Raw genomic sequence first — 14,998 nt, forward strand, 5'->3', positions numbered from 1 at the left:
AAACAAACACAAGAGAAGCACTACAAAAAAAGAGAAAACCTAAAACTCACTGTTGTTATCCTTAGTCATTTCTGGTTCTGGTTTTGGTTCCTTTTCAACAATTATTAAATAGTTCGTACTTTTTTGAAGCACAACAAAGATTTACACAATCTTAAATTGTCACTAATTCATTCCATAATATGACTCCCAAAAATGAAACGCATCTATATTCAACATCAGTTCTCTTTCAAAGACACCCAATCATCTTAAATTATAATTGTTTTCTCTTAAATTTACAAAGAAAAGTGAATACTGGTGGGAAGACTTTTATAATTGTCTTGAACTACTAATTCTAACCTTTTTTAAGTATACAGTATCTACAAATTTAAAAGTGCAAAATTCTATAAATAATCTATTTGTAATTTTCCGATAGGAAGCTATATTTATTATTCTAATGCCCTCCACTAGACTCTAATACATTCCACTAGGCTCCACTAGGCCCTAATAACCTCCAATTGGTCTCTAATGTCCCTAACCAATAACCCACACTTGGCTCCAGTAGGCTCTTGCTGCACAACGGTCCACTTTCATACTAACTTTTACTTTGAAAAGGTTCACCGGAAGCGCTCTTCCCTCCAGACCGTGCGCCCCACCCACCCTGCAGCGCAGCGCTGCGGTGCGCGCAGGATATTCAGTGAGTGTGTGTGTAGGTGTGTGGGGGTGCGCGCGCGCGCGCGCGGTCTGAGCGTCTGCAGGTCCTGCAGAAAACATCTCCTCCTCCTCCGTCAGTGTGGACCGCGGCTTGCCTGCTGAGCATCCCCTCCCGGGAGGACGTGTACGTGTAGCGACGCCATGAGCAGCACCGGTAAGAACGTAGCTCATGTTTACTGATCCACTGCGTGTGTCCCTGCTGGACCTGTCATCACCCGAACTGCGTCTCACTGCGTTACTCTCCTCACTGCGTTACTACCAGCCGGGTCATGTCGGACCCTCAGTGCAGACAGCTGATGTCATGTGGGAGAAGCAACGCGGTGCAGAACCGCCCCGAGAGGCTCCTTTTCTCTGATCCATCACTCCAGGGTTCCGGGTCTGCTGGTCTCCAGCAGGCCGGAGTCCTGGTCCTGGACTGTCGTCTCAGCTCCGGGTGTGGTGGGACACAAAGGTCTTTAAAGGTGCGGCGTATGACAGTGCGCTGATGCCACTTGTGCGCATAAGGGGGCAGTAGTGAGCCCCGGGTGTTGTATTTGTTCAGTTCTTACTTCACTGAGGGTCAGCTCTACGGTGGCCCCGAAGGGCCAACAACACAACACACCAACAAAAGCCGCAACACAACAACAAAAGCTACAACACAACAACAAAGGCCGCAACACAACAACAAAAGCTGCAACACAACAACACAAGCTGCAACACACCAACAAAAGCCACAACACAACAACAAAGGCCGCAACACAACAACAAAATCCGCAACACACCAATAAAAGCCACAACACAACAAAAAAGGCTGCAACACAACAACAAAAGCCGCAACACAACAATAAAAGCCACAACACAACAATAAAAGCCACAACACAACAACAAAGGCTGCAACACAACAACAAAAGCCGCAACACAACAATAAAAGCCACAACACAACAACAAAAGCCATGACACAACAACAAAAGCTGCAACATAACAACAAAAGCCACAACACAACACACCAACAAAAAGGGAGAGGACAACCGTTTGTGACATTAAGGAGAGTTTAATGAGACGTAAGTAAAGTACTGTTGCATGATTAATGTCGTTATGTGTTTTCAGATATCAGCAATGTTGATCACTGCGTTGAAATTGTCATAACGTTGTGTGTGTGCGCTTTCATCCATCATTTGGTTCCGCTTTGGTTCCATCAAAAAATATGGTCCCCCGGAAACAAGGCCTGTTCTTCTGGACGTAGTATTGGGAGAATTTAATGAAGCATAAGTACATTGATTTGAAGTGAAATATTTTATTGTCACTGTTAGAAAAACAGTCCAGATTAAAAGTCTTTGATTCCAACATAATGATTTAAATAGTTATTTAGGAGCAATGCTCTCTCACTTTACATTATAACCAAATAATTCAACTACATTACTTTAATTGACCATAAAGTGTGGATGGCAGAACAAATGTATAACAATATCAACATAGTGATCAACATTGCTGATATCTGAAAACACATAATGACGTTAATCATGCAACGGCACTAGTATTAGTACTTTATGGTCAATTAAAGTAGTGTAGTTGAATTAATTGGTTATAATGTAAAGTGAGAGAGCATTGTTCCTGAATAATTATATTTCAATATGTTGGAATCAAAGACTTTTAATATGGACTGCCTTTCTAACAGTCACATATTATATAAACATGCTCATATTATATAAAATCCACGTCCTAAAGTTTTTCCTGCAGTACTAATCACCCCCATACCTGGAACTATGCCCCAGAAGTGAAGAAAGTGTGTCCTGTCTCTCCCTGGCTTGTTCCATGTTTTAAAAAGGTTGGAGCTGGTTGGAGCAACACTCCAAGCAGCCAATCAGAAATCAAACCCTATATCGTGTCATTGGGGGTTTAGCCAATATCAATCAAGGTCGGCTCCTCCCCTTTCACTCCTTACACAATTAGGTAGCTCTGCTCTGGCACATGGCACCAAGAGAGGAAGTACTTCCTCCTCTTCCCATAGAAGGGCATGTGTGGGTGGAGCCAGTCCAGATCACACAGACACAGCAGATTTTGAATGCAGCTCGATCCAATATTAAAATGGAGGACAATGCAAGGTTTCTGGACCGACCAGACCAGCAGGAGGAGGTGAAGATGGATAATATGTCACCATTAATGTTGTTTACGTGATCTTTGCTGTAATAAGTAAGGCTGTGGTGTTATTTGTTACCCAAACATAGTCGGGAAATGATAAGTGACATTGCTAATCCACTTAAATACATTTCAGTTTGATGGATTTCTGAAAGGTTTTGGAAACTTATAATAATAGTGCCAATAGAGCTAATAGATTTAATAGCGCCAATGGAGCTAATAAAGCTAATAGTGCTAATTGAGCTAATAGAGCACTCTTTCAGTTAAAAATACTCCCTATGAAAAAGCTCATTGAATCGTTGCTCAGCAGAATGCTAACGTGTATAATTTAGTATATCCGCAACTTGATTTCACGTTTTGTGATTGAATGAAGATTTTATTTAGTGTGGCTGTCATGCTAATGCTAAACATGCTATCTTAGCTTATCCAGAATACCAACTATCGTTAAATAGTTAAAAACTTTCATTTTGCTGAAAGATAAACATTTATGGATTTTCTTCTGAGTGTCAGGTGTCGGATTAGTGAGGATGGGTTCTGGGTTGGATGGAGATAAAATCTGAGTGTTGATTGAGAGAGCAGAGCTGCAGAGTGTCTGGACACCAGATGGGCAAAATGCGTTAGCACACTGCTGCTAACTGCTCAGGGGAGCCACAAACAGGCTGGTGGTCTGGAACCTTTTATAAGCACCCCCAAGAAATTTGATTAGAGTTTTTTATGCGTGAAGATTATAATTTGTTGCTTGGTTATTTAATAAATACACCAATAAAACATGTATTTTTATTTATAATTTTTTTTAACTAAAAAGCAGTTTAATGTGATTCAGCCAAACACTGGAGTGCATGCATTATCCTTTAAACTTACTACTTCCTGTTATCACAAGCGCATTTTTCCTGGTGACTGGTAAGTTAGTAATAGTAATAAAACATGGAGGCTTTTTCACTTTTTACATCGTTTTATTATAATGTCTCATGGTGACTGATGATTATTGATTACTTGGTGTTTTACATCTGAACTATGACTCCTGGTTCTCTCTATGTAGTGTTTATTAATGTTATTAGATCCTCCTTGTTCTCTCTATGTAGTGTTTATTAATGTGTTATTAGATCCTCCTGGTTCTCTCTATGTAGTGTTTATTAATGTGTTATTAGATCCTCCTGGTTCTCTCTATGTAGTGTTTATTAATGTGTTATTAGATCCTCCTGGTTCTCTCTATGTAGTGTTTATTAATGTTATTAGATCCTCCTTGTTCTCTCTATGTAGTGTTTATTAATGTGTTATTAGATCCTCCTGGTTCTCTCTATGTAGTGTTTATTAATGTGTTATTAGATCCTCCTGGTTCTCTCTATGTAGTGTTTATTAATGTGTTATTAGATCCTCCTGGTTCTCTCTATGTAGTGTTTATTAATGTTATTAGATCCTCCTGGTTCTCTCTATGTAGTGTTTATTAATGTCATTAGATCCTCCTGGTTCTCTCTATGTAGTGTTTATTAATGTTATTAGATCCTCCTGGTTCTCTCTATGTAGTGTTTATTAATGTTATTAGATCCTCCTGGTTCTCTCTATGTAGTGTTTATTAATGTTATTAGATCCTCCTGGTTCTCTCTATGTAGTGTTTATTAATGTTATTAGATCCTCCTGGTTCTCTCTATGTAGTGTTTATTAATGTTATTAGATCCTCCTGGTTCTCTCTATGTAGTGTTTATTAATGTTATTAGATCCTCCTGGTTCTCTCTATGTAGTGTTTATTAATGTGTTATTAGATCCTCCTGGTTCTCTCTATGTAGTGTTTATTAATGTTATTAGATCCTCCGGGTTCTCTCTATGTAGTGTTTATTAATGTTATTAGATCCTCCTGGTTCTCTCTATGTAGTGTTTATTAATGTTATTAGATCCTCCTGGTTCTCTCTATGTAGTGTTTATTAATGTGTTATTAGATCCTCCTGGTTCTCTCTATGTAGTGTTTATTAATGTTATTAGATCCTCCTGGTTCTCTCTATGTAGTGTTTATTAATGTGCTATTAGATCCTCCTGGTTCTCTCTATGTAGTGTTTATTAATGTGTTATTAGATCCTCCTGGTTCTCTCTATGTAGTGTTTATTAATGTGTTATTAGATCCTCCTGGTTCTCTCTATGTAGTGTTTATTAATGTGTTATTAGATCCTCCTGGTTCTCTCTATGTAGTGTTTATTAATGTTATTAGATCCTCCTGGTTCTCTCTATGTAGTGTTTATTAATGTTATTAGATCCTCCTGGTTCTCTCTATGTAGTGTTTATTAATGTGCTATTAGATCCTCCTGGTTCTCTCTATGTAGTGTTTATTAATGTGTTATTAGATCCTCCTGGTTCTCTCTATGTAGTGTTTATTAATGTTATTAGATCCTCCTGGTTCTCTCTATGTAGTGTTTATTAATGTTATTAGATCCTCCTGGTTCTCTCTATGTAGTGTTTATTAATGTGCTATTAGATCCTCCTGGTTCTCTCTATGTAGTGTTTATTAATGTTATTAGATCCTCCTGGTTCTCTCTATGTAGTGTTTATTAATGTTATTAGATCCTCCTGGTTCTCTCTATGTAGTGTTTATTAATGTTATTAGATCCTCCTGGTTCTCTCTATGTAGTGTTTATTAATGTGTTATTAGATCATCCTGGTTCTCTCTATGTAGTGTTTATTAATGTCATTAGATCCTCCTGGTTCTCTCTATGTAGTGTTTATTAATGTTATTAGATCCTCCTGGTTCTCTCTATGTAGTGTTTATTAATGTTATTAGATCCTCCTGGTTCTCTCTATGTAGTGTTTATTAATGTGCTATTAGATCCTCCTGGTTCTCTCTATGTAGTGTTTATTAATGTTATTAGATCCTCCTGGTTCTCTCTATGTAGTGTTTATTAATGTTATTAGATCCTCCTGGTTCTCTCTATGTAGTGTTTATTAATGTGTTATTAGATCCTCCTGGTTCTCTCTATGTAGTGTTTATTAATGTTATTAGATCCTCCTGGTTCTCTCTATGTAGTGTTTATTAATGTGTTATTAGATCCTCCTGGTTCTCTCTATGTGGTGTTTATTAATGTTATTAGATCCTCCTGGTTCTCTCTATGTAGTGTTTATTAATGTGTTATTAGATCCTCCTGGTTCTCTCTATGTAGTGTTTATTAATGTTATTAGATCCTCCTGGTTCTCTCTATGTGGTGTTTATTAATGTTATTAGATCCTCCTGGTTCTCTCTATGTAGTGTTTATTAATGTTATTAGATCCTCCTGGTTCTCTCTATGTAGTGTTTATTAATGTTATTAGATCCTCCTGGTTCTCTCTATGTAGTGTTTATTAATGTTATTAGATCCTCCTGGTTCTCTCTATGTAGTGTTTATTAATGTTATTAGATCCTCCTGGTTCTCTCTATGTAGTGTTTATTAATGTTATTAGATCCTCCTGGTTCTCTCTATGTAGTGTTTATTAATGTGTTATTAGATCCTCCTGGTTCTCTCTATGTAGTGTTTATTAATGTTATTAGATCCTCCTGGTTCTCTCTATGTAGTGTTTATTAATGTGTTATTAGATCCTCCTGGTTCTCTCTATGTGGTGTTTATTAATGTTATTAGATCCTCCTGGTTCTCTCTATGTAGTGTTTATTAATGTGTTATTAGATCCTCCTGGTTCTCTCTATGTAGTGTTTATTAATGTTATTAGATCCTCCTGGTTCTCTCTATGTAGTGTTTATTAATGTTATTAGATCCTCCTGGTTCTCTCTATGTAGTGTTTATTAATGTGCTATTAGATCCTCCTGGTTCTCTCTATGTAGTGTTTATTAATGTGTTATTAGATCCTCCTGGTTCTCTCTATGTAGTGTTTATTAATGTTATTAGATCCTCCTGGTTCTCTCTATGTAGTGTTTATTAATGTGTTATTAGATCCTCCTGGTTCTCTCTATGTAGTGTTTATTAATGTCATTAGATCCTCCTGGTTCTCTCTATGTAGTGTTTATTAATGTCATTAGATCCTCCTGGTTCTCTCTATGTAGTGTTTATTAATGTTATTAGATCCTCCTGGTTCTCTATGTAGTGTTTATTAATGTTATTAGATCCTCCTGGTTCTCTCTATGTAGTGTTTATTAATGTGTTATTAGATCCTCCTGGTTCTCTCTATGTAGTGTTTATTAATGTGCTATTAGATCCTCCTGGTTCTCTCTATGTAGTGTTTATTAATGTGTTATTAGATCCTCCTGGTTCTCTCTATGTAGTGTTTATTAATGTTATTAGATCCTCCTGGTTCTCTCTATGTAGTGTTTATTAATGTTATTAGATCCTCCTGGTTCTCTCTATGTAGTGTTTATTAATGTTATTAGATCCTCCTGGTTCTCTCTATGTAGTGTTTATTAATGTGTTATTAGATCCTCCTGGTTCTCTCTATGTAGTGTTTATTCATGCTATTAGATCCTCCTGGTTCTCTCTATGTAGTGTTTATTAATGTGTTATTAGATCCTCCTGGTTCTCTCTATGTAGTGTTTATTAATGCTATTAGATCCTCCTGGTTCTCTCTATGTAGTGTTTATTAATGTGTTATTAGATCCTCCTGGTTCTCTCTATGTAGTGTTTATTAATGTGTTATTAGATCCTCCTGGTTCTCTCTATGTAGTGTTTATTAATGTTATTAGATCCTCCTGGTTCTCTCTATGTAGTGTTTATTAATGTTATTAGATCCTCCTGGTTCTCTCTATGTAGTGTTTATTAATGTGTTATTAGATCCTCCTGGTTCTCTCTATGTGGTGTTTATTAATGTTATTAGATCCTCCTGGTTCTCTCTATGTAGTGTTTATTAATGTGTTATTAGATCCTCCTGGTTCTCTCTATGTAGTGTTTATTAATGTTATTAGATCCTCCTGGTTCTCTCTATGTAGTGTTTATTAATGCTATTAGATCCTCCTGGTTCTCTCTATGTAGTGTTTATTAATGTGTTATTAGATCCTCCTGGTTCTCTCTATGTAGTGTTTATTAATGTTATTAGATCCTCCTGGTTCTCTCTATGTAGTGTTTATTAATGCTATTAGATCCTCCTGGTTCTCTCTATGTAGTGTTTATTAATGTTATTAGATCCTCCTGGTTCTCTCTATGTAGTGTTTATTAATGTGTTATTAGATCCTCCTGGTTCTCTCTATGTAGTGTTTATTAATGTGCTATTAGATCCTCCTGGTTCTCTATGTAGTGTTTATTAATGTGTTATTAGATCCTCCTGGTTCTCTCTATGTAGTGTTTATTAATGTTATTAGATCCTCCTGGTTCTCTCTATGTAGTGTTTATTAATGTTATTAGATCCTCCTGGTTCTCTCTATGTAGTGTTTATTAATGTGCTATTAGATCCTCCTGGTTCTCTCTATGTAGTGTTTATTAATGTTATTAGATCCTCCTGGTTCTCTCTATGTAGTGTTTATTAATGTCATTAGATCCTCCTGGTTCTCTCTATGTAGTGTTTATTAATGTTATTAGATCCTCCTGGTTCTCTCTATGTAGTGTTTATTAATGTCATTAGATCCTCCTGGTTCTCTCTATGTAGTGTTTATTAATGTTATTAGATCCTCCTGGTTCTCTCTAAGTAGTGTTTATTAATGCTATTAGATCCTCCTGGTTCTCTCTATGTAGTGTTTATTAATGCTATTAGATCCTCCTGGTTCTCTCTATGTAGTGTTTATTAATGTGCTATTAGATCCTCCTGGTTCTCTCTATGTAGTGTTTATTAATGTTATTAGATCCTCCTGGTTCTCTCTATGTAGTGTTTATTAATGTTATTAGATCCTCCTGGTTCTCTCTATGTAGTGTTTATTAATGTGTTATTAGATCCTCCTGGTTCTCTCTATGTAGTGTTTATTAATGTTATTAGATCCTCCTGGTTCTCTCTATGTAGTGTTTATTAATGTGTTATTAGATCCTCCTGGTTCTCTCTATGTAGTGTTTATTAATGTGCTATTAGATCCTCCTGGTTCTCTCTATGTAGTGTTTATTAATGTGTTATTAGATCCTCCTGGTTCTCTCTATGTAGTGTTTATTAATGTGTTATTAGATCCTCCTGGTTCTCTCTATGTAGTGTTTATTAATGTGCTATTAGATCCTCCTGGTTCTCTCTATGTAGTGTTTATTAATGTTATTAGATCCTCCTTGTTCTCTCTATGTAGTGTTTATTAATGTGTTATTAGATCCTCCTGGTTCTCTCTATGTAGTGTTTATTAATGTGCTATTAGATCCTCCTGGTTCTCTCTATGTAGTGTTTATTAATGTGTTATTAGATCCTCCTGGTTCTCTCTATGTAGTGTTTATTAATGTGTTATTAGATCCTCCTGGTTCTCTCTATGTAGTGTTTATTAATGTTATTAGATCCTCCTGGTTCTCTCTATGTAGTGTTTATTAATGCTATTAGATCCTCCTGGTTCTCTCTATGTAGTGTTTATTAATGTTATTAGATCCTCCTGGTTCTCTCTATGTAGTGTTTATTAATGTGTTATTAGATCCTCCTGGTTCTCTCTATGTAGTGTTTATTAATGTGTTATTAGATCCTCCTGGTTCTCTCTATGTAGTGTTTATTAATGCTATTAGATCCTCCTGGTTCTCTCTATGTAGTGTTTATTAATGTGCTATTAGATCCTCCTGGTTCTCTCTATGTAGTGTTTATTAATGTGCTATTAGATCCTCCTGGTTCTCTCTATGTAGTGTTTATTAATGTCATTAGATCCTCCTGGTTCTCTCTATGTAGTGTTTATTAATGTTATTAGATCCTCCTGGTTCTCTCTATGTAGTGTTTATTAATGTCATTAGATCCTCCTGGTTCTCTCTATGTAGTGTTTATTAATGTGTTATTAGATCCTCCTGGTTCTCTCTATGTAGTGTTTATTAATGTGTTATTAGATCCTCCTGGTTCTCTCTATGTAGTGTTTATTAATGTGCTATTAGATCCTCCTGGTTCTCTCTATGTAGTGTTTATTAATGTTATTAGATCATCCTGGTTCTCTCTATGTAGTGTTTATTAATGTCATTCATTTCAGTGTTAGCATCTCGTTAGCAGTCAGTGTAATGTAATTTTACAAGAAAACACTCGATGTAAAGATGCCAACAGGTCACAGCAGTTCCGATTGCCCCAAATATATGACGCTCTGATCTTGATTGCAGGTCGTCTTTGGTTACGAGACCATGATGTTGGCCGTCCTTCAACTGTCCTTCAACTGTGTCCTTCGTCTCACAGTGCGGCGAAGGACCACCGACTTAGGCACACAACAAAAAAATAGTACTACTCTGTACTATCCTGTCCTACTCTGTCCTACTTAGTAGGACAGAGGAGGACAGGATAGTACAGGATAGTACAGAGTAGGACAAGGCCAGTGTTTCAATGTCCTCCCAATGTTTTGCTGCTTCTGTTCTGACCTCCATGTCCAAAGATTTGCTCAGTGTTGATAGAATCCCATCTCTTCCTGATTTCATCCAGACTTGTCGGTGTCCTCCTATCCTCTCCCAGGTCTGAAAACATCCTTTGCTTTCCAGACTTGTTGGACGGGGTCTTTGTCTTGTCTTCACCCTACCCTGAACGTAGACTGGCCAGCAGAGGTTTTTAGTTCCGCTGGAATTGAACCACAGAGAAAGAAAAGGGGCAGGAAATGTGAGCTGCAGTTTCTTTACCTGATGGTGACTGTGTTCACCTGGTCCGTCCGCAGGAGGAGCTGCGGGACGAAGACACCCTGCAGCGTTCTGCCTCTTCCAGCAGACTCCATTGTGTTGGAGATCATCTGTGGTGCGGCAGCACAAGTGAAGAGCTATTTAGGATGAGGTTGAGGGATTTGTGTGCTGCTTCTAATGTTTGTCAGTGGTTGAGGCACATTGAGAGTACTGAGCATCTTCACCACAGGGAACAGTCACTGTGACCAACAATCCAAGAGATTAGTCTGTTAATCCCAGCTCAGATTACTTCTGCGAGGCGCATGAGGAGAAGTGATCAATATGCCTGATTTAGTCCCATCAGTAGGAATGTGTGCAGCTGATGAGGGAACGTCTGTCCTCTCCATAAAGTCCTGTGACTTCAGGAAGTGCCTGAAGAAAGAGGATAGCAGCTGTTAATGTACACATAAAATGGGATTTCAATCTAACCTGTTCGTGATGGTGTTGATGTGTGTACCTCAGAGCTCGGACACTGCTGGAGAGCCTCTTTGTTGCCATGTGCCTTTACTGTACATTAGTCATAAATATAAACCATAATTGCAGGTTTACACTATTTGATACCTGATAAATGATTATAGTACAATTAGAACTTTGACATTTGATATCAAATGTAAAGTGCATTACAAATAAAATGTAATCTTATTATATTATTATTATTATTATTATTATTAATTAGTAGTTCCGTTAAAAGTAGTGAATTAGTGGGATTAGTTTATTCCCTAATGCAGATAAAAAGTAAATTGATTTGATAACCTCCCTGTCTGAGCTAGGCGTAATCTCCACTGCATTACTGCAGTGTGGCGGTGACACGTTTACTCTCTCTCCTCTCAGCTGAAGCAGTCAGAGGAGGAAGATGCTCTATAATCTGATGTTAGAGGAGAAAAATGCTCTATAATCTGATGTTAGAGGAGGAAGACGCTCTATAATCTGATGTTAGAGGAGGAAGATGCTCTATAATCTGATGTTAGAGGAGGAAGATGCTCTATAATCTGATGTTAGAGGAGGAAGATGCTCTATAATCTGATGTTAGAGGAGGAAGACGCTCTATAATCTGATGTTAGAGGAGGAAGATGCTCTATAATCTGATGTTAGAGGAGGACGATGCTCTATAATCTCATGTTGGAGGAGGAAGATGCTCTATAATCTCATGTTGGAGGAGGAAGATGCTCTATAATCTGGATGTTAGAGGAGGACGGTGCTCTATTGTCTGATGTTAGAGGAGGAAGATGCTCTATAATCTCATGTTGGAGGAGGAAGATGCTCTATAATCTCATGTTGGAGGAGGAAGATGCTCTATAATCTGGATGTTAGAGGAGGAAGATGCTCTATAATTTGGATGTTAGAGCAGGAAGATGCTCTATAATCTGGATGTTAGAGGAGGAATATGCTCTATAATTTGGATGTTAGAGCAGGAAGATGCTCTATAATCTGGATGTTAGAGGAGGGGCATGTTGCTGCTAGATACTTACCTGGGCCTGAGTAAACCTGTGATGTGTGCGGCTGTGTGCGGCTGTGTGTGTGTGTGTGTGTGTGTGTGTGTGTGTGTGTGTGTGTGTGTGTGTGTGTGTGTGTGTGTGTGTGTGTGTGTGTGTGTGTGTGTGTGTGTGTGTGTGTGTGTGTGTGTGTGTGTGTGTGTGTGTGTGTGTGTGTGTGTGTGTGTGTGTGTGTGTGTGTGTGTTCGAGGTGATGTTATTCATTTCTGACCATCAGTAGAGCCAGCTTGGTGTTGATGCTGTCCAGGATGTCCTCAAACTGTTTGGTTGGTGAAGGAGCTGCTGTTGGAGAGCTTTCAGCGCGGCTCCTCTTTGAAGATGAGGTCTGTGGAGTCTTCGACGTGACGAGACGGTCGTAACACTCGTCCAAGTAGGCTTGAAGGTCTTCTATTGTGTCCTCTTCCAGCATTATTATTTAGCTCAATTTACCCTCTGTTTCTTTGTTTAGTTTAGTTCGTTGTTGTTTTTTTCCCCCCATTGGTAATCAGAAAAGTTTGTTTTACAGCCTGGGTGGTGCCATGTTGGATTGCACTTGATTACGTCACATTGGAATCACTCACTGCACATGCTCCGCTCTCCTCTCTTGGACTGCAGCACTTTAGTACTCAACAAATACTTTTACGTGTCTATATATACCAGTATTCATTCATATTACTACCCCACACAAAGGTGCGATGTGAAGGCAGAATAGAACTTGTCGGCTGCGCTGACTGTGATTGGTTGGTGGAGGCAGGTCTTTTAGTTATCTTTAGAAACCTTACAGGGCATGCTACCTTGATTTAGCCCCTTAGCGTGATGCTGCCTCCACCATGCTTCACAGTGGCGATGGGCAGTGGGAGCTTCCCACCAATCGCAGCAATATTCAAAATGTTAATTGGATTCATCGCAACGAAAACATCCTTCCAGCTAATCGTGAATTTTGTCAGATTGCTATTACAAGTTCTTATCAGAAACTGCAAGATTGTCATCAAATCTGCAGTTTTGAGGGTTAAGCAAAGGTGAACAGTATGTTAATTGGCTCAGCGGAGAGCATAATGCTTCTCTGTGTTCAGGACAAACAGAGATGTCATTATGCTCCAACTGTAGCATCACCAAGCACCGACAAGCAGAGAGGAGGCAGATGCTGCAGCAACTGCAACTATAGTGACATTTCCTTGAAGCAGGGACCTCAGGCCTGTCCCCTGCAAGCAGCTGTAATCCGCTTCCTTCTTCCAGAATTCACTTTATGCATGTGGAACTTCCGCTTTGATCCAGTGCTCGGCGTCAGACATGCTGGAGTAGGGATTTCTTATCTCATAAGGATCACTATTTATGTTGTGGTTGGCTATTGATAATGATTAATAATTATCAAAGATAGTTATTAATAATGTTATTGAAATGTAATCTGATCTGTATCAGAACCTCGGAGCTCCACTGTCTTAACAGGAAATGATAGCCAATTCAGTTATATCAGTCTCATAAGATATACTAAACAGTTAATCGGGAATTTGAATTAATAGTTAAATTAATTACAATTACCAGAATTAACAGTCAAGGTTGAAGGATTTTGGAGTTCTTAACACAGAAGAGTCGACATTTCATTCTCCTTTGTGCTCATTAATAAAACAGCAAGTATGATTCCAAAATATATTTATTAACAATGAAAACAAATAAACACACATTCTAACTACCTATATACAGCTGGGTGTGTGTAGGTGTGTGTGTGTGTGTGTGTGTGTGTGTGTGTGTGTGTGTGTGTGTGTGTGTGTGGGGAGAGAGAAAGAGAGAGAGAGAGAGGTGGAGGGAGTGTGTGTGTGTGAGATGTGTGATGGAACTAGAAAACAAGATGGCGGATCACAAGAAACTCCATTCAAATGGAGGTTATCAGAGAGCAGGAAGTCTGTCCTGGGTCTCCACCATGTGCTGGAGAACAATGGAACATGAAAGCTAGTCTTTAGCGTCTGCTTCCTGTGTGTCTCTGCTAAAGGACCATTTCTAGAATGAGTTGATGTGAATGAGACTTGTTTTGTAAAACGTCAGGAGTCGTCAGATGGTGTTCAGTTACTGTGTGATGTTGTCTTTGATGTGATATGTGTAGGATTGTGAGTTAACTAGTTAGTAAAGCAAAGATTAGCATGCAGACCCTGTGTCTGTGGCAGAGCTAACGTTGGTTTATAGGTTAATAACTGCTCCTAATATCATTATCTATATAACTCAATCACTGTAACAGAACCAACACATCTTCATACAGTTAAACAGTTCTATCATAGCATCAGGTTTAACTAATCTCAGGTAAAGCCCAGTTGTTACCACTTCCTTGAAGGAGTTCAGTTGTTGTCCTGCTGGAGGGAAGCTGGTGTCTTCTCCTGTAGTTAGCACCTCCTGCTAACTGTGGTTGCTGGTTCTGCAGGCTGAGGAGAAGAAGATGAAGTTGGTGTTTCAGGAGTCCTTCTTTACAGCTCCTGGTTGTTCCTTTTGTCCAGACTGAGGAGCTGGTCGCTAGCTGTATGCTAACACTGGGTGAGTTGACTTCAGCAACCCACCAACTCGGTGTCGAGTCTTGCAAGAGAGAGCGTGAGACTGGCCCTGCAGCCTTTTGTTCCGAGGGTGTGGATTTGAAGGTGTCGAATCCTGAGAGCTTCAACCAATCAGTGGCTGGCTGAGTGCATGGGGGAAGCGTCTTGTGAGCAGAAAGTGGGGGAGGAGGCTCCTGCAGAAGCCCCCCCCCCAAGAATGTGACCCAAGAATGTGAAAGACAATCACATTCTTGGGTCAGAATTCATATGTCATGACTGTGTATCATGACATATGGAAATTGTCTTTCCGTGGTGTTGTGAGATCCCAACATCCCAACAATACTAGTTCTTCCTGCGAGATGTGTGGCTCCAGTGAAAACTCCAAATGTCTCCAAACAGAACCTGCACACTGAAACAGCCATGATCTGGAAATCTCAAACTTCTGTTGGTAGCGATTTAATAATGCAGATTTATAAAGCCTTATCTATGCAGAAACAGACGAGATGCCTGGTACAGT

At 38.8% G+C, this 14,998-nt stretch overlaps 1 protein-coding gene across 1 annotated transcript in view; it reads left to right on the forward strand.

The window, feature by feature from the left end:
* Positions 1–694: 694 nt before the first annotated feature.
* Positions 695–14,998, forward strand: part of ablim2 (actin binding LIM protein family, member 2) — a 118,623-nt gene continuing 104,319 nt past the window's right edge. Inside the window, exon 1 of the mRNA XM_080518907.1 lies at positions 695–844. Coding sequence (XP_080375033.1) covers positions 832–844 — 13 coding nt within the window. The 5' untranslated portion in view covers positions 695–831. The remainder of the gene's footprint in view (positions 845–14,998) is intronic.

Source organism: Blennius ocellaris (assembly GCF_963422515.1).
Source record: "Blennius ocellaris genome assembly, chromosome: 23".
NCBI classification, from domain to species: domain Eukaryota; kingdom Metazoa; phylum Chordata; class Actinopteri; order Blenniiformes; family Blenniidae; genus Blennius; species Blennius ocellaris.